The sequence below is a fragment of the Larimichthys crocea genome, chromosome XVI (assembly GCF_000972845.2).
Source record: "Larimichthys crocea isolate SSNF chromosome XVI, L_crocea_2.0, whole genome shotgun sequence".
In the NCBI taxonomy this organism is placed as follows: domain Eukaryota; kingdom Metazoa; phylum Chordata; class Actinopteri; family Sciaenidae; genus Larimichthys; species Larimichthys crocea.
Window position 1 is genome coordinate 4,436,334 of NC_040026.1, and position 24,605 is coordinate 4,460,938.

General features: G+C 40.7%; 3 protein-coding genes across 4 annotated transcripts; 1 reads left to right on the top strand and 2 right to left on the bottom strand.

Moving 5' to 3' along the window:
- Positions 1-413: 413 nt before the first annotated feature.
- Positions 414-4,760, bottom strand: LOC104922232 (T-cell surface glycoprotein CD4). The gene is made up of 9 exons (XM_010735006.3): positions 4,487-4,760; positions 3,416-3,457; positions 3,073-3,234; positions 2,833-2,970; positions 1,834-2,058; positions 1,640-1,723; positions 1,381-1,523; positions 1,190-1,251; positions 414-973 (listed from the first exon to the last, which is right to left on the bottom strand). Exons 2-9 carry the CDS (start codon positions 3,441-3,443, stop codon positions 889-891), a joined length of 927 nt encoding a protein of 308 aa, XP_010733308.2. The 5' UTR covers positions 3,444-3,457; positions 4,487-4,760; the 3' UTR covers positions 414-888.
- A 974-nt stretch (positions 4,761-5,734) lies between these two features.
- usp5 (ubiquitin specific peptidase 5 (isopeptidase T)) lies at positions 5,735-16,270 on the bottom strand. 2 transcript variants are annotated; one of them, XM_010735005.3, is made up of 20 exons: positions 16,028-16,270; positions 15,427-15,555; positions 15,260-15,326; positions 15,025-15,152; positions 14,637-14,782; positions 14,193-14,377; positions 13,497-13,591; positions 11,763-11,956; positions 11,497-11,568; positions 10,599-10,686; positions 10,317-10,442; positions 10,070-10,223; positions 9,620-9,782; positions 9,443-9,531; positions 9,000-9,128; positions 8,472-8,615; positions 8,230-8,372; positions 6,647-6,797; positions 6,365-6,449; positions 5,735-5,836 (listed from the first exon to the last, which is right to left on the bottom strand). In XM_010735005.3, the coding sequence occupies exons 1-20, from the start codon at positions 16,133-16,135 to the stop codon at positions 5,743-5,745; spliced, it is 2,490 nt and encodes an 829-aa protein (XP_010733307.3). In that variant the 5' UTR covers positions 16,136-16,270; the 3' UTR covers positions 5,735-5,742. The 2 variants fall into 2 exon arrangements, with proteins under 2 accessions (XP_010733307.3, XP_019116789.2); XM_019261244.2 differs by having other exon boundaries at positions 8,943-9,128.
- Positions 16,271-16,457: 187 nt separating this feature from the next.
- On the top strand, positions 16,458-22,747 carry p3h3 (prolyl 3-hydroxylase 3). Its single transcript, XM_010735004.3, has 16 exons — positions 16,458-17,105; positions 18,165-18,349; positions 18,492-18,650; positions 19,128-19,320; positions 19,426-19,557; positions 19,677-19,819; positions 19,950-20,039; positions 20,117-20,169; positions 20,262-20,341; positions 20,429-20,556; positions 20,629-20,724; positions 20,873-21,023; positions 21,183-21,300; positions 21,507-21,582; positions 21,664-21,804; positions 22,265-22,747. The coding sequence occupies exons 1-16, from the start codon at positions 16,691-16,693 to the stop codon at positions 22,427-22,429; spliced, it is 2,325 nt and encodes a 774-aa protein (XP_010733306.3). The 5' UTR covers positions 16,458-16,690; the 3' UTR covers positions 22,430-22,747.
- The last annotated feature ends 1,858 nt before the right edge of the window (positions 22,748-24,605 follow it).

Below are 24,605 nucleotides of genomic sequence, written 5' to 3' on the forward strand. Positions count from 1 at the left end.
GTTACTGTGTGAAACAGGTGTTTTATTACATGGAGCACTGCACTGATGTCAACACCTGCATTGTCCTGCACCAGTTATGGGGAATACACATCTTACCAATGCAACATATTATGGCATGAAAGAGGCAATAAAATGTTGAACAAATAGAATCCTTCACATCCTGACATTATTATTATTACAAACCCACTTTTAGATACCAATTGTGTTTGTCATGTTTTTGTATGTATCTCCCGCTTCTTTATAACATAGTGTGCATTGTTACGGGTGGAGTCCGCCTTTCCTGCACTTGTTTTAAAATTACATAAGCGCACAGGGGATTCACAGGAAACAGTTTTTACTGTTTGTGATTCAATCTCGCTGATCGAAGACTCCTTGTGTTGTTATACGAGGCTAGAAATATTTATACAAATCAGTCGGGTGTGCTTATAGTTTATTGACTTTGAGTAAAAAAGACGGACAGAAATAAAGACATACACAAACATCAATCAAATACAAGGAAACACATGAAGAAACTATACTGAAGTAGAAGCAAGTAGAAGGCAGTACAAAAGAAGTATATATGGACATTTTAATATGCGGCATAAAATGTACAAAATAAGTACAAACTGTTGCTGTTCTCTCTTGCACTTGGTAGAGCCGATTTGCATTCAGTTGGTTATATTTGGTAAAAAAGCTCAAAGTGCCCACATCATTACATTTGATTTTTATTTCCATCAAGAGCATTCAAAAGCCGATTTACATTCATGCCATATTCACACTGTGATTCTCTTTCACTCACTCTCTCTTTATCTCTATCTGTTCTTCCTTCCTCTTACACTCTCTTTCTTGCTTTCTTTCTTCTTCTTCTTCTTTTTGTCTATCTTTCCTTTCTTCGATGAGCCTTTCATGTCACTCTATTAGGAGGGGTTGCAAAGGGGGGGCTGATGGCTTCTCTCTCCGGCGTCCTTGCTGCGGTTTCCCTACAGCTGTTGGGCTGTGATAAAGAGAGGAAAGAGGAGAAGTTTTCACACTAATTACAACACAACAATGAAGTACTCGGTAAAAGGCACAGTGAGAATGAAGGTCAAACTGTCATTAGTATAAAGTGAATAGAGTCTATTAGAAAGCATCTGTAAAATGAGCAGAGATTACCCGAGAGGGGATAAAGTATTTTTTTCTACTCGATAGAAGCAAGTTAAGAACATTTTACCGGTTACACTGACAGTACTTCTTGGGAAACTGGCGGCTGTTCCTCATTTTCTGCAGCCTTCTCTATAACAGGAAAAAGAAAATCACATTATATATTTTTTTTACGTTTGCATGAGTATCCAATCCTTCTTCATTCCCAACTACTCATCTGAATCTACAAAGCAACACATGAAGATGATTTTCTCAACTTACCTTCTTTGTTTTGATCTTCTTGCACAGGCAAATGACAAAGACCATCAGGAGAATCATAACCAGGCAGCCTACACCAATGGCAACCCACACCCACCACTTGAGGCCCAGCAAGTCAGAGGCACCAGATGGAGGGTTAGCCGTACCTGGTTGAGCCAAGAAAACAGACGATCAGTCGATCAATGAATCATCCAGTGAAGAATCACTCATAGTCAGAAGGTTTACACACACACACACACAAACAAATACAAGTTGTACGCACAGTTGGGGCAGGTTGTCTTATGGGAGCCCGGTGAGCTTTGGGAAGGGCCTGGCGGAGGTGGTGGAGGTGGAGGAGTAGGAGGATCTGAAAGCAGAAACACAGCACATCATATCTCCGGCAGTGACCACACACGTTGCTTTTGTTGTGGTAAAAATCAAAAGCAAACATTTTGATTTTGGAAGCCAGTGTCCTACCTGTAACTTTGATGTCTATGCTCTCACTGTATGTCTGTCCACCGTGGGAGAACTCGCACTTCCAGGTCCCTGCATCTGAGCGGGCCACAGATTTCAGTGACCCTGAATTTAGTTTCCCATCTGGCCCCTTCCAGTGCACTGCAGGGGCTGTGTCCAGACCGCTTACCTGGCAGGTGAGTGCAACCTCACTGCCCAGGTGGAGATCACCAGAGGGGTTGGTTGAGACTGACACAGAGAAGGACAACAGACGGAGGTGAGGATCACAAAAAGAAAGGGAAGGACTTCATCCAGATCATTAGGAATGTGACACCTTCATGACACGATAGGAAGGGCAAAATTAAAACATATCTAACTAGAACATCGTAATTTTAGGATATTAAATCATGCTCTTAAAGGCGCACTCCATCGATTTTACACACCAAGCTCAGATTCACTATAATAATAAGTACAGCTCAGCTTGTGAAAATAATTGTATACATTGATGAGATTTCTGAAGCTTGAAAAATAACCCTGATGGCGTCAGGCTCGGATAAGCATGTTACTTACTCTGTTTAAAACATGTTGAAGTTTACCAGGCAGGGAGGGTTTAACAAAAGACATTATTCAGTTGTATGATGTGAAACGTGGTGTTTTTTGGAGCTTAAGCCATATTAGGGACCAGAAACTCTGTCTCAAGCCTTTAAAGATGCAGTAGTAAATAGTTGGAATACAGTTTAAGGCTTTGAAAAAAAGGGGTGTGTGAGAGACAGTAGATTTGTGTTTAAAGTGTTTTAATCTTTTGCATTCAACAGCCAAATCATCTTTGTGTGTGTGTGTGTGTGTGTGTGTGTGTGTATGTTTTAAATACTGATGTATTCTGATGTATAAAATCTTGTAATAATCTAATTGCTGTGGATGCAAATTGGAGAGGACTTTTATCAAATATAATACAATGCATATCATCAAAAAAGTCAACATGCATTCCTTTTTGTTTGTTTTCTGTTTAGTTTTTTTGCTCACCTGAGACAACGAGAAGAGTATGCTCTTTAGTATTTCCATCTGCTATGCAAGTGAACTTTCCAGCATCTTCTAACTTCACTCTACGAACCTCCAGATTTGTGGTCCTATCGTATGACCTGCTCACAATATCAATGGTACCTAATGCAGAAGGTACATGTCATGTAATTAGCAGTTAACAGTCAAGTTTTTAAAAACAATATGTTGTGCTGTAGATAATGTTTAAAGTCTGTCTGTTTATACCTTTACGTTTGAAGCCAGTTTTACCATCAACGGAAAAAATCCGTTGATCTCCACGACGCCACTCCAGGCTACCTCTGAAATTGTTGACTCCACACTCCAAGGTGACGGTCTGCTCTGGTTTTGTGACGAACACATTACCAGCAGCAGAAAGTGCACCCAGCACTGAAGAGAGGGCATCACATTCATGAGGCACACTTCACTTAGTGTGGTATATTCACAGGAAAATACAACAAACCACAATCTACATCTACAATCATAGCATAAAATCTCATAAAGAGAAATAATGTCAAGTCATTAACCCTTTACTTTAAAGGATTATTTATAATGACGTATATTCACTCACCTAATCCAAACCACACAAGCATCTTCATTTTAAATGTAGGATCTAAAGTGGTGAAAATACAAACAAGATTATTGAAGAAAAACATTTATACATTCGTTCATGAATATTTCCAGGCTAGAGCCACCGCACACGGCTTCTGTTTGAGAAGAGCAACATGTGATCCCTAACCACCAAATTATGTCTCTCTTCTACTTCCTTCCTGTTTGCTTCTTCTGTTTTAAAAATGTAGATCTTACTTCGAAGACTTGGATAAAAAAAGAAAACTGAACCAAATGTCTCTGGGAGAATACCAGCATAGGTTTAGGCTCTTTTGTATTTATGTAACATGCTCAATAATACAATAATAATGCTTTGCTCTAAGACCTGTTCCAAATTCATCTGGTCGTACATCAGAAATAAGACGATTGTTTAAAAAAGGAGCATTAATTGTGTCGTATGGCTTTGTTACTGTTAAGGCAAATTAATCTAAATAATTCTGATAAAAGTTCTGACAAGGCGTTAATCACTTTTTGTCTTACTCATGTCTTTGAAAGGTTTAAAAATGAAATTTAGCAAGTTAAATTACTCTGATCTATTTGAACAATTTCTCATTTTAAATATATCACAACGATATGATTTAAAAGATATTTGTATTTTTGTTATTTTGGATAGACAGAACAATTACAATCAGACCAGATAAGTTTCATTTGACATATTATTGATATATTTCACCTCACTGACTGAACAATACTCATGAATTGAAACCATAAAGAATCGTAAACCCTTAAAATAGATTTGACCTTGACATACACACAAAGGATTGGACGGTTGAGCACATTTTTCTTCTTCACAATTGTCTAAGAGCATTTAATCTCAACGTCTACATAGAAGTTTATACAAAGTAATTTATGATTTCAAAGACATGACAGATAAAAGCAGCAAGATGTTGTATAGTTATTAGCTCTGCTCATGCGCCATTAGGTTCAATTGACGTATCAAAATAAAAATGGTTTCACTGTCACATTAAATCCAGTAATTACATTTGAGAGAAAATCAAAAGTTTTGATTTCATAATTTAGTTTGAGATCTTACCTTTTAATTTATTTATTTTTTTGCTGTTATTTGAAGCCAAGATCTTTCCTCATCCTCTGTGCTTCACTTCGTCAAACACAAGCGCAAGGATGCATAAGCTGAAGAAGGCGGAAGAGATCTAAAAAGAAAGTTGCACTTTGGTTTTGTGGGTCGTTGCTCTGCCTCATAAACTAGGTCTGGGATTTGTACAAAGCGTGGTTTAAACATTAAGCTGACATGAAGCTTACATGAAGTTCATACAGTGACTTCAAAACACTTAACCTAAAGAATAAAAACATTAAACGTGTTAATCTGACAATTTGTAGGATTTTGCAAACTCATCACATTCAAAGAATAGAGAAGTGACAATAAGTCATGAAACTCCATGACTTATTAAAAAAAAAGAAAAAAGAGGAATGACAGAAAGACAATTCTTTATTTGTCACAGCAGAAGTAACAAAGGATTTGTTTGCAAAATAAAAACAAAACAAAATAAAAATCATCCAGATATCACCCTCACCAAACTTTTAAGAAAAAAACAAGTGGATTTGGTATTTTGACTTTTTGTTTTTTTATTATTTCCTTTTCGTAACACACAGCTGTTATTTATTTGTTTGATTTACTGACATTTCCTCTCATCGTAGATGTTGAACTGCTTTTACTTTACTTGAAACGGGTAGAGGAGGAGCTACCGCCAGGCTAAAGAGGTGACACCAAGCTGCAACCATCCAATAAAAAGAAGAGGGGGCTGGAAGCAACATATTTTGACGGGGAGGGGCAGTGACTACTGATGGCAGTGGAAATCAATAGTCAGGACACAGATTAACAGTGATAGTTAAGTATACTTATTAATAAGGAGTGAATGGACTTAGCAACCACAGTCCTTCTAATGTGTGGGAACTGTTGCATGAAGCAGATTTTCTGAATTATCTGGATATATTTGCAGAGTAAAACCGTCTCAGTTTTACTCAACAGAACTGTCCAGGTGAATCTGTTTCTCTGAACACGCCCGTGTTTGTAATAAATGGATCAAAAGAAACTCCCTCCCCCCAAACACCATATCTGTACATCTGCACAAATTTTTATTTAACTGTCTATATATGCAATCTGAGAGATTTATTTACACTTTTTGTCAGTTTGTGAAGCGTGCCAGGGCATTTTTTGTAAGAGCTTGGTGAGGGGTGCGATTATGAATGTTGCCTTTGTGTGTTTTGTGTTAACGTCCACGTTTCTCCTCCTTCACCCCAAAGTGTAACACTCCTTTTTTTGTGTGTGTCTCATTCAGCCACTCTTCGATAGAAGTAGAGGTATCCCAGGTCTTTGGGAGGTTTCTCAGAAGCACACACCTTCTGATCGTTGAAGATGACCCACCTGTGAAACAGAGAGATCTCTCAGTTCACAAACAAACAGGTTATGGATTTGATTATGTATACACAAGAAAAAGGCTTTTTAAATTAGGCCTTAATAAGAAAAGAAAATATCCACCACTTGGTAAAAAATGACAGATGCAACCAAAAACATAATATTCTGAATACATAGGTCAATTTTTTGTTCACTAGTACAAATCATTTCTGTCGTTGAAATATATAATAAAACTGCAATTTTCTTCCTAAGTGGATATAAACCTCAGTTCTATGACAGGTTAATACTTCATACTGTGTTCACATCAGCAGATATTATTGTTCAGGACAAACCTGGAGTATGGTGCCCCCTGCTGAGACACTGAATCAGCTACTAGAAAATGATTTTTTTTAAACTACCGGTTAAGGAACAGAAAGCGTTTCATTTGTGAGACTGTAACTCATTGATTGTTGTCTGACTTTTCAGAGACGTGTTGAGTCTTTAAAAAAAAGGTTTAAAAAAGGTAGAAACACAAGTGCAAAACAAGCAAACACTTACTGCTGATCCTTCTTGATGTGACAGACGTAGTGGCCGCACATTGTGCTTGTCCCCATGTGACTGATGAATGCAAACAACTCATACTCTGGATAAAAGGAGAGAGAGCACGAGTTCAATTATAAAAATATATGATATATATACCACACATTTGCTAGCAAGAAGGACATTAGACTTTAAATAGAAGGCGTTGATGTTGCTGCTGTTTATATTTTATGTTTCTGATCACGTCTCTGCAGCTAATCTGAGGAGACTTTTATTTTTATTTCACTCCCTGGAACTTACTGCCTGGTCCGTCTCTGACGCGAGGCCCAGGCGGAGGATCTCTGCCACCCTCGCTTTCTGCTGCTGAGCGACCGCCTTCAGACACATCCATGGACTCCAGGTCATCCAGGTGGGAGAAGATCCAGTCCACTGCCCGGTCAAGGACATTACTCTGTGAAACACACCAGTTAAAAGTGTCATTAAAGGAGCTCATGGTCAAATACAAGCTTCACGAGGATTCCATTTTACATTTTACAGTACAAGCACAACATTTTATAAATTAAGATAAGCTCATGTAGCTTCTTTAGAGGGTGGCCATCAGATTATAGAAACATTGCAAAACAGATGAACTAATGCTTGACAGCCTTACGTAGTAACTTTACTTTAGTTACTGGTAAAGTTCACCCTTATAAAAAGGAGCCAAATGTTTGAAAACATCATAATACATAATTGTCAACAGCATTAGTCAAACGGGTAGTCTCTGCACATAAGAAAAAAAAGAGTTGTTCAGCTAAATTCTCGTCTCTGACTCAATATGAGACTGGTACTGTAGTTGAAAGGACACCAGCACAGAAAAATACTTTGCTTATCTTCATCTGTGGTGGAGGTTTGGGGTCACTCAAACTGGTACATGCAGCTCTTTGTCTAACTGAGTGACTTTCAGAAAAGTGACGAAACATTCTCTAACTTTTCATCTGCACCTTCCTTGGAAAAAAAAACAACTAAAGTACGCTTTCACGTCTGGAATAAAGAGCTCGCCTCTTGTTTTGAATCCTGGCTCACAGATTTCTCTAACACTCTATACATGGAGAAGATCGGACACGAGTTGTCGGTGAAGGCAAGCAGTTTTAAACAGATAACACTCTCTTGACTACAACTCAGCGCAGAGGGGACCTCATGACACTTTGACGACTTACTTAAACATTTGTTTATTGTATACCTATATATTTTGTAACTGCAAACCGCTGAACTAAGCAGAAGAGTACACTAGCAGTTTTTTTTTGTCTCTGTTTCCACTGTATGTTTGTTTCATTTTTTATTGTTTCCCTTATATACGACGGGACGGATTAGATGAGGTAGGTTATGTTCGTTTGTTGATGACCCATCTATAAAATGTTATAAATAAAATATTAAAATTAAGCTTCCACAAATTATTGCAATTAATATTCTCTGTTGCCGCTTCAGTAAAAGTCAAAAGCCATGTGGAAAAATTAGTTCCCAGGCGTTATCTGTGCTATTCTCTTTCATCAGCAGTGCTTTGTCCTGTGACACATTGTACTCTTTTTTAAACTAATTTCTGCCTGTTCCATTTAGATATTTAACTATCTAACGTACAGAATTGTCCAAACCACAGAAGTGTGGAGATACAGTAACTAAAATTCAAGATATATCTCTTACCACTGTCTTTAAGGCAGAACTTTAGGTAAAATCCTGCTACTCGTATGAAGGCAAACACTCCTTAGAGCATGAAGAAAACTTGGCTAGATCACTGTTTGAATAGAAGGCAGCAGATGCGCCAGTACTGGCACGGTTTTACTTTTAGACAAGTGGCATGTGAAATTAGTAAAATCCGAAACGCTAACTGGATGGAGTTTGATTCTAACCGTTGCTCGAAGTGCTTTGGTTGCCTGGTCTCGGCTGAAGCCCATGGAGACAATGGTTGCCAGGTGCTCCTCGGAGAGGCTCTCTGTGGGTGTAGTCCCGGCACCGGAGCTGCAGCCTGGCAAAACCAGGGGGGCCGAGAAGTCTGCAGTCAATCAGAAAAGAGGAGAACACGAAGAGTGAGAGGAGCCATCAGGACTCAGTGATGTTTTCATTTCTGGTAAAGTCTCACTGCTCTGCCCACCAGGATCATCCATATGGCTCATGATCCAATTCATGGCAGCATCAATTCCAGTGTTCCCTGTGTAGTACACCGCTTTCCTGCAGGCCTCCAGTGGGAATCCCATTTCACATAACTGTAGCACAGTGGATTCATCTAGGACTGGAGCTGTGTGTGTTGAGAGAAAAAAAACTTTAATTACTTCCGATTACAACTTTTTTGTCTATTACCGTGTTTCCCAAAAACTGACAAACAAGCAAATTAATGAAAACAACGTAGAAACGTTGATTCATACACTCCAAAGACAAAACCATTTAGATATTGCTTACTCAAATCACTTCACATTATGCAAAAGTAAACAAATAATAAGGCAACGGAAGGACGCAAGCAAACCGAAAAGGGCAGAAAGAAAGAAAAGGAGGAAACAAGGACGGATAAATAGGAGCGTCACAGAAGAAGAGGAAGGAAAAGGGCAGAAATGACAGACAGACTAACACAGCAGTGGGGAGTAGAGCGAGTCGTCCTCCTCGTTGCCATGGGAACCCAGGATACCTTTAACCTCCACATCTGGGGTCATGAGTGGGGGTGGGGCCACCTCTGGTAGAAGCTCCTCCCCTGGCTGCTGGCCAGTTGCAAGCAGAGCACTCAGGTCCAGAGTGTCAGGAACGTCGATGCTCACGTCTGCACAGAAGAAAAATCATTCCATCATCTGTTTGTTTTCCTCAGCTTAGTTTCACAACATTAAATTATAACTGTTGACAGTATTCTTAGAAATAATAATCACTTAATTATCCTGAATTATTGTTTCTTTTTTTGTCGTATCTCTACTACTTTTAGTTCTTTGCCAAGAAGCTCAGGAGGGGAGATTTGCCATTTTTGTTCCATGTTTTTTTTCTCTTCTTTTTGTGTCAATAGGGAGTTTGAATATGTTTGAAATACAGACTTCCAACATTTGTATAATTTCAACACAAGCATTTAATTCTGTCTTTGCTCACCCAGTTTCTTAGGAACCCAGTCAAGGCCAAAGGTGAACTTCTTAATCTGGATGACCAGGTGGTCAGGGAAAGAGGCAAAGCGGGTTGTTCTGACAAACGAGACAAAAGCTGAAATTAATAAATACATCTTAAGATTTGTCACTTTCATTATATCTGTCTGTCTGTCTCTCTTCATACTTGGTAGCAGTAGTCTTGGTCTGCACAGCTGAGCTCCAGAAGTCTGTGAGGATCTCTGGTTCACTGAGAGCCGCCATGCAAGCTGTGAAGGGGATTTGTGCACGCACTGTAGGGGCTGATGAGTCCCCCTCCTCACGCCGGCGCTCTGCCTCATGAATCTCTTCTGTGAGAGAAATATGAACATGGTTAAAAAAAAGATAATCCATAATTCACAAAAGCACTTGTTTTTGGTGTTTACCTGAAATATGTAATTCACAAAATTTACTTTCCCTTTTTTTGTTTTTCAAACAAGAGCACATATTTATATGTTTTGTTTATGTCGGTGACATAAACCTGTGCTACACTATGGCCTCTGCATTGTCCTTCACCCGACAATGAGCACAGCTCATACTGCTGACCATGTGTAGAATTGGAGAAAGAGTTGGACATTGTATCCTTTCAGCCCTTCACCTGTGTTGGTGGCCTGGTCCATCGGCACAGGCAGCTGGACGATGTAATCGACCCGTTGAGTGTACTTGGCTTTCTGTGATTGCTGACACACAATCCTTTCCTCCACCAGGAACCTGAAGGCTTCAGATGGGTTTACCCCAGAGCGACAGTTTCTCTGTGGGTGAAAAGCAAGAATAATAATAATAATAATGATATAAGAGAAAAGCTGAGGACCAAAAAGAGAAGCAGGGTCAGAGTGTTACTTTACCTCCACCATGTTTATGAAGTGCAATAAAAACTCCTGAGCATCTTGTTGTCGATTGGTGGAGAACTCTGGGTGGCCCCGCCCAACAAGTGCTTTGAACATTCGCGGTGCTATGCCGATTTGGTCTCCCTGCAAACAAGCACAAACAGGTTGATTCATCAACGGCGAATATTAAATAGTCTAATTTACTTCTGAGAGTAAATCCCACATGTGCCATGAATATCTGTTACACCCAAGTCTTGTAAATCCACTGTGACAATCCATTGTGTGATTGTTTCTTCCTACCCTGGGTTCAGATGCACCGTTTTCATCTCCAGGGTCTGGTGCTGGTTTGGAGTACTCTCCCGACAACAGACCGTACCCGAGCTTGGCTCTGTGATAAAGACACACACGCAGTTGGCATCACTGCACATCCAACAATATACCAGAGTCTCACACAGCAGGAGGATTTGGATGTGTGCCTAGATATATTTTTGGCTTTCAAGTAACATGGAGGAATGTCTAATCGGGGAGAAAGACATTCTCATCTGCTGGGGAATACAGAAGTTTTGTACAGCAGTGAAAGAAGATTCAAGCCAAAGACATCAAGTGGAAACATAAGATTAAAATAAGTTACTGCACTGAGTTTCATATTATACCTGACAAAATGAGCAACAACTCCTCCCTAAAAAGTGTCAAGTTACAGTACTAAGGTTTCACTTTTGTTTTCAATAAGAGAGGCCTGGCCCTGTTTAGATGAGAAACAGTAGAAACAAAGCTCCTATTTTTCCTGCAGTGGCATAGAGCTAAAATAACCTGAGTGAGTTACCATAGGTCTGTCTAAACCCTGCAGATATCAAGAGCATTTCAATTCAAAAATAAAAATCATATTTAAACACTGACCTGCCCAGAAAGGAATCTGTAATCGGCTTTGTGGTTGACACACTATGAGTCCTACTTGTGTTCTTTAATGTGGACGTTTTTTTCATCTAGTGTGAATGATGGCAACATTTTCAAGATAAAATGGACGTGTTTGAATGCATGTGTGCTACAGGAGAAGAGGCGCATTGGAGCTTGTAACATTTTTATTAAACCCCGTCCTTGATTTCCTGTCGCACAACTGAGGGATGTTTTCAGACATCTGATTGTAACACAAGACCTTATAATAGAAAATAACCACACAACAGGAGAGGAGGACACTCACACTTGGGTTTTGAAGTCCTGGGTGGGGTCGCTTGGCGCTTCATCAATGATTTTGTCAATGTTAGACACATACCTGAGCAAAAGGCATGAACAGAAGGATATGAAACAATTTCTTTACATTCAGGATATTACTGTTAATGGTGGACAGCTGTAACTTGAACTTGAACTTGATAACAATATTTCATTGCTGTCCATCTTTCATCACAAGGAACATTGGCAGCTGGAAAGTAAAGAGGATGGGGACTGTGAGTAAAAGAGGGTACTGACTTGCTCTGGAAGTCTGGAACAGTGAAGAGCACTTGCATGACAGAGTTGAGGTAGCAGCTGTTGCCCAGGTTCTTCATGCCAGTCAAGCCGGGGCCAAACATGGGCCGTAGGGTGGTCCCAGACTCCTGGATTACCTCCCATTCCCCCACACGCTGGTTCACAGCAATCTCCAGCTCTGTCATCGTTCGCTCGGTCTGAGGGCAGAGAATAAAAAATGGAAACAGGAATGAATGATGGAGTGAACAAGCAAATAAAATGATAAGCAAAATTAGCCAATATGAAGTGGGAATGACAGCAGGCAGACAAGAAAGAAATTACAAAACACATCATCACAGCACTAACTGCTGCACTTTGTCTTCTGCTCCATCATAGCATAATTCATCCACCCCCTGTCTGTGCAACATCATTATATATGTGCAGCAATACATTAGCAAGACATGAAACAACATTACGGTACACGGCGTGAGGTAGGGAGATGTTAGACGTTGACAATTGTGTAGTCTGCACTCATGAGAGGAGAAGCGGGTGGCAAAGAAATTAATGACAACAGGGAATCAGAGTACACACAGGTGTGGAGAAAAATATTTGAAACTAGGGAAAATAAATAAATAAATATATATAAAATCATGGGCATGCAATGAAAGTAAGAGCACACAAGGATAGATATTAAAGCAACATTGTGTAACTTTTAAACCATAAAATAACACATTTTAAATCATTTTAATGCCTAATGTAGCATCAAAATGATCACCGTGCGGAGGAGGTTTTCAGGCCACGGGTGGGGCGGAATGGAGGTGAGCGGAGACAGTGTCATGCCAGAACGAGAGTGGGGTGGGCGGACAATGTAACCTGGGTTTACGGCTAAGGACATAGCTAATGGTGAAGACACTTAAGAGGACAGTGACGGAGGAAGCGAAGAAGGAGTGACTGAGCAAGAAGCCGCCAGACAAGAGTAAATATGGGACTGACTTTTAGTCATTGGCGAGAGCTTTGTGAAATAAAAGGCAGAGCTGGGCTTATTGCTGTTGGACTAATAAGTAATATTAGCTGGCTGTTATGTCTTGTGTTGTTGCACTTTCTTGATGTTCGTCTGTGACCAAGGTTGTCGACTGGCTAGTTTTTGATCATAAGTAATAATTAGTAATCATAAGAAATACACATATCCATTTTACAACAGTGGTATAGCACTCCTGAACTGGGGACTCATTTCAATGCAGTGTTGCTTTAATGTATTATCATAAGCGATCAGTAATAATTCTATAATAATCCTAAAGGGTTTTATATAAACATAATAAATGGTATTGTACATGTAACAGTTAACAGCACACTGGCAAGAAAAACAACAAGAGGGAGAACCAGATTTTAAAAATTGGCCTATTATTCAATAATATGATTTTTCTGTGGTACTCGTTTTTTAAGCGCTGGCGGCCCTCTAAGACTGCAGATGAATTTCTGACAGTGTAATCAATGGCTGGTCTATGAGGCAGAGCCAACCATAACAGTCTGGATGTCTGCCAACACACACACAAAAAAAAGAATCCAATATTTCGGACTAAATTTGTAAGACTTCAGTCGTAAAGCAGAGGCTTGAGAAATACTACTGTCTACAGGAACTTGATCCAATACTGAACATAGTAAACAGTAGGGAAAATGGACAGATTTGATATTTGCAAATGCCAAGGAGCAAAGTTAAGCTAGATAAAAACAAAAAAACTGCTGAATCACAGAACTTACTTTCTCCATGGTCATCATGTCGATACCAAAGTGAGATAGGTGCTCTGGTAACTTGGAATCGAGCACCATGTCATCCTCATCATAGGAATACACATCTGGACAAACAAAACAGCGGTGGTGATTAAGACCAGTGAAGCACAAAGCTTCAGATAAATGCATACACACTGTATATAGTCCAAAAGAAATCCACCATAGCCTTCTGGATTTGAATTAAGTTATCCCTATTTAGGATGTTATTAAATTATTGTTATTATTATTAGTATTATTATTATTATTATTATAAAAAAGGTAGAAAGACATTATTTGGTGAAATACAAATCTCAGCTAAAGGTGCGTGTCTGTGTCTGTGTGTGACTGACAGCAGACGGTGTGTGAGCTAACACTCTATTTAGCCTGTAAACTGATGTCAATGTGTTGTTGTGGTGTATTTTTCAACACTGAACATTTGATTAGTGACATTCAACAAGCTATGGTGCAGGACAAGATGTGTGTTCATGGCTGTAAGATTGATGAGAAGGAGATTTTAACATAAAAGCCAATGTGGGTTCAAAGTCTGTCTCTGTTTGGGTTGTGTCGTAGACCGCTTACAACTGACAAAACAGATTTATCCATACATGGTTTAAAATGGCACAATTTGATTGACTGTATGAAAACATCTTCTTTTAACCACAGAAAATAATGTTTCCATCGGCTTACCTGCTCCATCAGGAGTGATGGTACCGAGTTTGACAGCAAGAGGATATCCCGTCTCCTGGAAGTGGAGGAGGGCGTGGTTATTTCCGCCAGAGCCATCAAAATACCTGCGACCACACAGCACTTTTCCGTCCGTCAGGTTCATCCAAATATTCTCCTGGAGGTCGCACACCTCACACCGCCAGCCACTAGGATGTAGAAAAGACACAACAACATTAATAGAGTGATGCAATATTCGATTAATGTCCACTGCAAAAGCATTATTGCCTGCCTGGACATTTTCTTCACATCTGTAGTATATAGAAACAGAAATTACAATTGTAGTTTTGTACATTATTTCTTTAATTTAGGACAGAATATAAGAAATGCTTTGTTTATAAAGTCTCTGATCTATGAAGAACTGCATGGTATGTTTATTTATGGGACAGCTGTGACCAAATATCTCACCTGGGAGGGATCTTGACTCCGTTGTCAAGCTGTTTGAGATCAGCAGCATGCCTCGACTCCTGTCTCACCTCTCCATCCCACTGTTGAACTTGTAAGGTGTGAGACACTGAATCGGCTGCCATGATACCAGCCATTGACAGGGACACCTTGAAGGAAAAGGCAAATTAATGTCAGGAACAAATTAGATCTGACAAACAGCTCAATGTGAAACTGAAAGTAACACAATTTATTATCCATGGGTCTGTATATGACGAGATATATCATTGTAGAAAGATTAACATGTCAAAGATCGATGAAGACTACATGTTTGACATGTTGTTGTATTGATGACAGCCATCACTCATCGCATTTGAACTGTTTTCTGCAAAAGAAACACATAATATCTCACCCGCTCTCTCACAACGTCAGGCATCGTAGCAAGGTCCTCTGATGTCACTTCCTGTCTGTCAGGTAAAATGATCACCTTTACATCCTCCTCATACTGCTCCTGCTCCACATCAAAACCTCCTTCAATCCCTGGACAGACCAGAAACAAGAGGGGACATAGACTGACCTGTCAGTCTAAAAAAAAAAAAAACACAACCCCCTGTATACTCTGTGTTTGTGTCATCTCGTGCTCTCACCTATCGCCAATCTGGTGGGCTTTTTCTTAGGTGGGTGTCCAGATCCGGAGTTGTTGTCATCTTCCTTCTGTGAAAACAACACAGGATATCAGTTGTGTGACAAACATGGTTTAGACATGTGTGACGCCTTAAGGAAAATAAACCATAAAGCAGAATAAAGTCTCCACCTTGGCCTTGCGAGTCCGGGTGATGTGGAAGTAAGCCCTCTGGCCAGACCGAGCATGATGCCTGTCCACATACTGACTGCCAAAACCCAGGAAGCTGTTCATGCACACATACAGGCCTCCTTCACTCTCCTGTAAACAAGACACAAGACATGTTAACTCTCTCTCCATCGTGTCACATCACTGAGAAGTTAAGCTCTTAACCATGTCACATTATCTGTGTATTTTTTTAGCCAACTAGCTCTCCATCCAGGCTGCTAAAGCACTGGTTCAATGTTATCTGTCCATTATGGGACAACTAAGTTAAAAAGGCACAAACAGGCGAGGAAGCCACTGGCTCGCTAGCTGCTTTGACAGCATACCCAGTTACACAAACGCAGCTAGCTTGAAGAAGCTAGAGCAGCTAAGTTTCCATTACAGTGCATTATTAGCTTAGCTTGACGCTAGCTCGCTAGTTAGTTTAAATGTAGGAAGCCAGCGCGTCAAAGCAGGACAAAACGTCACGTTAGACAAAGACAAGGGAGGCTGGAAAACAATCAGAAATCATTGTAAACACTGTTTGCGGGCTGTCGTTTTGATTCGTAAAGGGGGGAAGATGGCTCACCGGCGAGGAAAATGACAAGGCGCATTCGTCTTTGTGGACACGGTCCCCGGGCTTCGGAACCCGAATTGTGGACAAAACCGACATCAAAACCTCACCAACGTCCGCCATGGCGAGCTCGCTAGTTCCTCCTTTTCAGTGGGACACTTGCTCCTCTTTAGTTTGGACCCCCCAGCCTCTTGATTTCCCCCGGCTCGGATGAGTGTCCGTTGTCTTTAGCCCGTCTTCTGCTGTCGGTGTTTGGCTGAATGAATCATGAGGCCGAGCGAACTCAGTCTGCGGCTCGTTACCGTAATCTTCAGAATATCGCCACCCCCCGTTTTGTGATTTTATGCGGTGAATTTACATTAAGTGTATCTATCGAAGTGAAGTCGCTGCTTAAACAACGTCTGCGTGTGAGGATTTGAACGAGTAATGACTAACACGTTTACAGACAACTGATAATGTCTAATTTCCGTTCACACTGCGTGTTTCTGTGTCTGTATTTACGGTAACGTCCGTTGAACTCAACCAACGGCTTCCTCTCGTGGCTGCATAGAAGCATTGCAACTTGACTCGCGACCGTTAAACACGTAGTTAGCATTAATTAGCTCAAAACAAGGCATCTTTTTTTAACATTTATCCAGGTTTAAACAAGCACCATTACCAACTGGAGTCAGTGAATACATGATATGCCCCAAACTTTCCTCAAATGAGAGGAAACTTTCCACCTTCAAGCGTTCCCCCCTGGTAGTCCCTCCTCTTCTCCCAACTCCCGTCTCCTCCGTGGGGTTTGTTTCTGGGACCATGGCGCTCCGCTCTGGTTGTACCTCTGTATACGTGGCGTTTTATTTTGTTTTTACAACATCAGTTAACTTCACTTTAGTAACCCCAGTCAGTGTCAGCGCCAATGCTCTGTCACTGCTGCAGCCGTATGATTTTTTGTATTACAGTGGAGTACGTGCATATTTTGGTGGGGAGTGGGGGAAGGCTGCGGAGCTGCTGGAGAAATCCGTGACCACCAAGGAGTCACTGTTCAGAGTCCGCAGACAGTGTTATGATGAGTGTGTGGCAGCAGGGAAAGAGGCGCTTTACAAACTCGGTAAGTCATGATTGATGCAATATTGTGTGTTTTGAGATTGAGTGGGTGTCAGGGGTGTGCCATATTTATTATGGTCTTCTTCATGTCTACATGAACAATGAATGAATACAATGATACACAGACATGCAACATGTTCATTAAATGTAATACTTTCATTACCTCTCCATATCCTACTTGTTGATATGGAAAATCATGTTTACTTAAGACCCCTCATATCATGAGCCTGAGTGTGTACATCATGTGTCAGCACAGCACTTTAACCAGAGAGTGACTTTTTCCTGCTCAAATTGTGTCCTTTGAAGAATAATTAGAGGCCTGAAGAAAGGTGAAAGCAATCAGTGTTGCTGGAGAAAAGGGCAACAGTTAAAGAAAAGTCAATAGATATAATTCTGTGTAGCAAAAATACTGTCATTTCCTTTTTTCATCTTGTGACTCATCACATTTATCTTGGGACCCCTTGAACCTACAGGATAGATGCATTTATTAACATATTCATGAATTAATAAAAAAAAAAACAATTACAACATTTTACCTTAAGTATCACATTTGGCTTTTATTGTTGTTTTAATAGCTAATTTAACACATGGCCGAAGGGCATCAGTTGGGGCAAATTTAGCTTCAAACACGGTTCCATTTAATTACAGTGATGTTTTAATTAAAGTGAAAATTAATAAATAAATAGGAAGGTTTTCCTTCACTTTTTTTTACTGGAATTAGGCCAGTTAGCCAAACTACGTGCGCTGGATAAAACTTAATTACAGGAGGGAAACTATGAGATTACTATGAATTCACTGGCAGCTTCCCTGACTCTCAGTTTCTCAGTGTGTGAGTCTCAAACATGAGACTGACCTGAAGAGCAGAAAAAGGGTGTGTTACAAAATCAAAAAAGGAGAAGAAAAACATAAATATGATTGTTTTTATTTGTCAATTAATTATCATTGTAGAGAACATAGCAGTAAAACACAAGATAGGGCTGATATATGTACAAATAGTGATTGTGAACAATGTTCAATGGTGTATTTCACTTCCAAAAATGATTCATGTTTTTTGTATTGTTAGACTCTGAAGAGGGGAGTCTGTGGGACCTCTGGGCCTTGGATTGGATGCAGCAGAAAGCTGAATGTATGAGGTTCTGCATCGGACGCTCTGTTACACCTGCAGGGCAGCTCCCTGTTTCTACAGACATAGAGTATGAATTTGGCAGTCGCAACCCATACAACTTTCTGCAGGTCACATACTACAAGGTAAGCTATTCTTCAGGTAGCCATGAACGACTCTATGACATAATAATTGTCAATTTGTCATCGCTGCTGATAGACTTGCATATTGCACTCCTGTCTGTCTATGACGAGCTTCATTCACTCTCTTCCTCTTCTTGCACTTCAGTTGGGAAAGCTGCAGAAGGCGGCATCTGCAGCTCATACCTACTTTGTGGCCAACCCCAGTCACCTGGAGATGAGGAACAACATTGAGAAGTACAGACGGATGGAAGGAGTGACTGAGGAGGCCTTCCAGGACAGAGAGATTGAGAATGAGAAACACTGGGTGAGAAGGGAGGGTTTATGTCTTTGTAGAGGAGAGGGGGATTTAGTTTGTACTTTGACTGCTGCAGTAGGTACACATCCATACCCTGAAGTGTAATGTTCATAAACTGCACTGGTTTGCTTATTCATATACCAATTAATGCTAAAGACTACTTAGTCATCAGACCATGAATGTGGAAAGACAGCCATGGCCTGAGGGACTAAATTCCTCTCTCACCTTCACTTTTTTCCCTTACCCAACCATGAAATCCAAACCTGATTTTACTTATTGAAGACTTCTGCCTGAGCTACTCTCTCTGTATATTCTGACATGCACGTTATGACATGATTAGGCTTGTTTCAAATAGGCTTAAGTTAGTGATGGCATGCAATCATGTCTCAAACTTCTCAAACATGTCTCATACTTTTATTTTCTTAATCCAAAAGCCAGTATAGCAGCATCTTCTTCTTTCTCTCCTTTACTCACCATCAAAACTAGGTCCTGTATGATTCTGCAGTTCAGCATGAGGCCTCCTCTGACTGGGCACAAGCAGCAGAGAAATGGAAAGCATGTGTGAATGAAACACTGCGGCAGACAGATGAGTGCAGGTTACAGTGTGAGGTGGCTTTCCAACGGCTGCCTGAGGACAGGGGAGTGGACACTGTTGACGGCGCATATGAGAAGGCTGCAGGTAAAAAAACAAAACAAACCCCCTCAGACTGAAGATTGACTTCTCTGTTTTAAATCAGATAGAAAAAGAATGAAGTACAACATGAAGTTTTTCTTTTCTGTCTAGATCTTTCCCTCTCCCTGCTCTCGTGCCGACAGTACTGTGTGACTCAGATAGCCACAAGACCCGGAAGGATTTCAGCTCAGGAGGACTTCCTGCCCTCACAGCTGGAGCATCTGCATATTGCACAGTTTAAAGGTCAGGATTAGGAGTCAAACTGAAGATCATTCAAGCTGTATAACATGTAATGATGCAGTGTACCTCATTAATTTTAAATCCTAAAGTACCACTTATTTTGCATCCCCGCCTTCCCACAGCTGGTGATATTAGTGGAGCAGTACAGACTCTTCGCTCTCTTCTCCTGTTTTACCCTTCTGACAAGGACTCTTTAGACAACCTGCAGCTCTACTCTGAGACACTAGGAGGAGTCACAGAGTCACAGGGCCTACAGCCTGCGCAGGTACCACTTAATGTCCATTACATTAAAATCACCACTGTGGTTTTAATAAGTTCTTTTTGTGATTTTATTTAATCCATAAACAAGGATTATTTCTTACTTGTGTTCATGTTTGTCTTTATTTGTCATGCAGGAGATTGTCAGGTACGTCAGTCGCTCTTTGCAGGAGAAGAAGCTGCTGTACTTTGGGATGGAGAACCTTGACTTCAGTTTTATCGACCCAGTAAGTACTGAGGAAAATATACATGATTGTGATCCACATACATGCATCCACAAATTCAATAATTGCTTTCCATTTAGGATCTTTGGACTCCAGAAGATGTTGTACCTGAATCATTGAGGAAAATCTGGAGGTGAGAAAGACTGAAGGGAATCAGTTCAGTGCCAAGGGTTTTTGTAAAGATTAATGTGAAGTCAACTGTTTTTGTTTGTGTTTAACTGTCAGAGCTGAAAAAGAGAAAATGAATGATAAATTGAAAACGGGAGAGCAGCAGGAGGACGTGGATGACAGTGGATTTTTTGCAGGTAAGATCACTCTCTTGTTTTTGTCTGTGGTGCTTAAGGTTGCAACCAGTTAATTCTCTCATTGTTTCTTATTTGTCCTCTCTCTAGGTGGTGCGGTCCCTCAGGTGGGTGTGACCATCACCATGGATGACGTGGTTCTGAACGGGACCAATCGCGTAGTACTCGACGGAGTCATGACTGAGAAGGAGTGTGGCAAAATACTGCAGTTAGCAGCAGTAAGTTCAGATTGTTAAAGAGTCTTCTCAGTTAGAAACAGCAACGCTCACCTACCATCTCATCTCTGATAGGCTGCAGCATCTGCCGGAGACGGTTACCGGGGACGACGGTCTCCGCACACGCCGCATGAGACGTTTGAGGGTCTGACTGTCCTCAGGGCTGTGAAGGTGGGTAACAGGAGAAATATGACATGTTTTGAGTCAACATAAATAACCTGTACTCAAAATGAATGAAGTAAACTGAGTATCATATTATCATATTATGTGTGTGCAGTCGGGATCTCGTGCTTCATCATAATCGTAACTTTTTTTGCAGTTGGCTCAGGATGGCATGGTGAACCAATCAGATGCCAAGTTGTTACATGAGCTGGGCGAAAGAGTGAGAGTCCTGCTGCACTCCTACTTCAGGAGTCCCTCGGGACTCTTCATCTCTTTCACACACCTGGTCTGCCGCAGTGCGATCGCAGGTACTGACAACATTATTCATATCTCTCATGGGGGAGATCATTATTACTTGTTGTGAGGGCTGACCAGGTGGAACTACAGCTACATGTTTTACAGATTTCTAACTTTTATTTTGCGAGCTCAAGCTTGTCGTATTGGAAAATATTTTTTTATGCCCTTAGGCGACCAGGAGGGCAGACTGGATCTGTCTCATCCTGTCCATGTTGACAATTGTCTCCTTGAGCCGGAGACCAAGCAGTGCTGGAAGGAACCACCAGCATTTGTACACAGAGATCTCAGGTACAACAAGAATAATCAGTAAAAGAAAGGGCAGGGACACAGCAGGGAAAAAGAGAAATTGTTTTAGTAATGCTACACAAAACTATAGCGATATCATTAAAATCTATCTAAGTAAGTAGTAGATCATTTAAATTCACAGCTTAACTGGCATAGAGCATAATGGTTAGTTTTTATGCCTAGGTGACCTCTTTTTTTTTCTCTCACAGTGCCGTTCTCTACCTGAATGACAACTTTGACGGTGGAGAATTATTCTTCACTAACAGGGATGCAAAGACAATAACAGTAAGTCACATTTTAACCTCAGGTCTTAGTGATTTTTAAACCTGCTTTATTGGACTTTGTGACCCTTTTCATTGTCCCCAGGCTCGAGTAAAGCCCAGCTGCGGTCGACTGGTGGGTTTCTCCTCAGGTCCAGTAAATCCACATGGTGTTACTGCAGTGACCAGTGGCCGGCGGTGCGCGCTGGCCCTCTGGTTCACAAAAGAGAAGCTCTACAGAGACATGGTGAGCACTGTGACAATAGCACACAGCAATGACCTCCCCCTTAGGTCGGACCTGTCCTCTGCAGTCATGTGGTTGTTGATGTCGTGCCACCGGTGTTGGATAACAAGACCAGCTGCAATGCAAATCTGTTTTTTTGTTTGGGCATTCGCAAAGCCCGCTCTGTGATTGTATCACATCATTTCACGTTAGGTTTGAGATATTTGCTTGGATAAAAGTTTGTGAACAAGGATGTTTAAAAATTATAATATAGTGTATAGTGTATCGCAATTAGTTAAATTATTATATAAATAATAATAACTGAGATTACTGAGTTAGTACTGATTTTGTTTCTCTACCTCATGTTTTCATATTTATAATTATCCTACAGTTGTTCAGCCAAAGCTACAGAGGAGGGCCAATTCAATATTACTTCCATAAATCAATATTTGATCTGTTATTTGCTTTTGTTTGTCTTCCTCAGGAGCGAGAGGAGGCGGAGGACATATGGGCTGCAGACGGGCAGAGCGTGGTGAAAAAGGACAAGGAGGAGGGAGAGGGCAGCCCCGCTCGGAACGCCCGGAGCCAAGCACCGAAGGAGAGGAGCAGAGGGAGAGGCACAGTGACAGGGGGCAGAGATGAGCTGTAAGAGCCAGAATAAACCTGACAGACTGAACCAACCAAAAATGGAGTAATATTCCCATTTGCGTCCACTCTAATGTACTGTACCACTCAGTCATCCCATAACAGGACCATCACAACAACCACAGACACATCTATGTTTAGATTTCTTTTGTTTTTATCGACACAGTCGCTCTTCATCTTGCTGCCTTCTTATATAAAACTGCTTGCATGTGTGTATATGCTGTATTTATACTATATGATGAAGGTAAGTGAGGGAAACACTGTCCTTTCCTCTGTCCTCTGTTTGAAGAGATTAAAAGACAAAATAAATGTGACTCTTTACTAGTGTTGAATGAGTACTCCATATCTACTAGTAGGGCCTAGAAGAGACAAACCGAGTGAGAAAGGGGGGCAGAAAATTCAAACAAGGCTGTGTAATCTATTAAATGATACAAGAACAACTAGATGGTTAATACTTTTCACTTTAACTTAACTTTTTATACTTTTAATACTTTTATCAGTCTGTTCCTGTCTGTTAAGAATGTGATAAGATATGCGATTAGACAGCAACACAGTAGGTAACTGTAAAAGTAGCATAGTACGTCAGAAGCTACATTTGGAGGCAGTAAAAGGTAGAAAAGGGAACAGAGCGTCAGAGAGAGAGAGGTGCACAGGGGAAAAAAGGATAGAAATAGAGAGATTACTGTTAATCCCTCATAAATGAGTGCATTTGTTTATGAAGCTTAAAAAATCTCCCATTTAGAATATGGAATAGTAATCCAGCGAGAGATCATTTAATCATTCATGTCCAGTGGAGCGACACTCGACCACCCACTTGCCTCTTATCCTTCCCATTACAACCAGTGCCTTCCTTTCAGACCCCTCCCCTGCTTTCATCTAGTGCATTAGGTACTGAGTCAAGCACTGTTTATGGCCCATATTAACACTCTCACTCCCCCCCGTGTTATAATCCGCCACCGCTGCAGAATTGGGTCGGCAGGCCCGTTTAATGGAGCCTTGATTTTAACCTTTTCCCTCCCTCACACGCTGAAACCATGCAGTACCCTAAAAGTCTGCATTAATCTTCCCTTAAGTAGGTGTTATGTCTATATAATACATCTTAGATATCCTCATACTAAGTGCCCCGGGCTGTCTACTGTTCCAATTACACACTTGGCAGAAAAGCATGAAATTTACAGCTGTGTGATGTCATCTTTCTATATTTTATATGGTTATCAGAAATTATGTAAGGCGTAATTATAAAACTGAAATTACAGCACCCTGTTATCATTAGAACTGAGTGCTGCGTCTAGTCAGTAGTTGACGTCACTCATCCCTTATGTTGCACTTCCATGCATTAGTTATCCTACTATTTGTGGCTCAAACAACTAATCAGGTGTCTGCTGATGATTGACTGACCTGTCCTTCCTGTCTGGTGCTTTACGTCAAGGCTCAGTTTTGAGGCTCAAAATTCATGCTTTTACCCTACATTCATGTCACAATAGATGTTTGTGACTGACTGATATGTCATTTAATCCGGTAACCCCACCCCTCTCCACACACTTACCCCATTTATTCAAAACAAGGTTGACCCTTGTCAGGCATTATAGACTAAAAAAAAACTCTCTTAACAATGACTTTAAAAATACCAGACGAATTAAAGCAATGCTAGTTATAATCTAAGCTACAAATAGTAAAATAAAAGATTTTATAGTAGGGATCATGCAAGATAACCCAAAATAACTCCCTCTCTCTGTCTGTCTTTATCCTGGTCTGCGCCTGTTCGCCTGTTAACAAATCCTTTTTTTTCTCATTTTGTTACACTCCATCTCACAGCCTGCAGTGCACCGTCTCCATTTCTCCACAATCCAGGGTCAGTGTGGCCCGCTCAGGCTCAGTCAGTCTGCTTCTGTCGTCATCGTGCTTGAGTGACCAGAGGTCAACACTTTTAAAAGACAGAACTGTGTTTCTCCACAGAAAGTAGGCCTTTTCTCGGTTGTGTGCGTAGGTGTATGCAAATGTGTAAACACACAAACACAAGTATGTGATCCTTGTAGGGAGCTCTCATTTACTTTTGCTCCTCTTCTACAAAGATGTCAAAGGTCATGATCGGCATCTCATTTCATCTCATTTAAATGTGTTTTCTTCAGTTTTCCACATATCATCTGGCATCTGCAGGAGGCAGAATTAACTCCAGTATA

Coding starts and splice junctions, on each gene's coding strand:
- usp5 (XM_019261244.2), bottom strand. CDS start 16,135: ATGGCGGACGTTGGTGAGGTTTTGATGTCGGTTTTGTCCACAATTCGG. Junction 9,783..10,069: donor GGACCAGGCCACCAACACAG/GTGAAGGGCTGA, acceptor TTTCTCTCACAG/AAGAGATTCATGAGGCAGAG. Junction 9,532..9,619: donor ACCAAGACTACTGCTACCAA/GTATGAAGAGAG, acceptor CTCGTTTGTCAG/AACAACCCGCTTTGCCTCTT.
- LOC104922232 (XM_010735006.3), bottom strand. CDS start 3,443: ATGAAGATGCTTGTGTGGTTTGGATTAG. Junction 2,971..3,072: donor AACTGGCTTCAAACGTAAAG/GTATAAACAGAC, acceptor CTTCTGCATTAG/GTACCATTGATATTGTGAGC. Junction 974..1,189: donor AAGTACTGTCAGTGTAACCG/GTAAAATGTTCT, acceptor TCTTTATCACAG/CCCAACAGCTGTAGGGAAAC.
- p3h3 (XM_010735004.3), top strand. CDS start 16,691: ATGATATGCCCCAAACTTTCCTCAAATGAGAGGAAACTTTCCACCTTC. Junction 17,106..18,164: donor AGAGGCGCTTTACAAACTCG/GTAAGTCATGAT, acceptor TTGTATTGTTAG/ACTCTGAAGAGGGGAGTCTG. Junction 21,583..21,663: donor GGGATGCAAAGACAATAACA/GTAAGTCACATT, acceptor CATTGTCCCCAG/GCTCGAGTAAAGCCCAGCTG.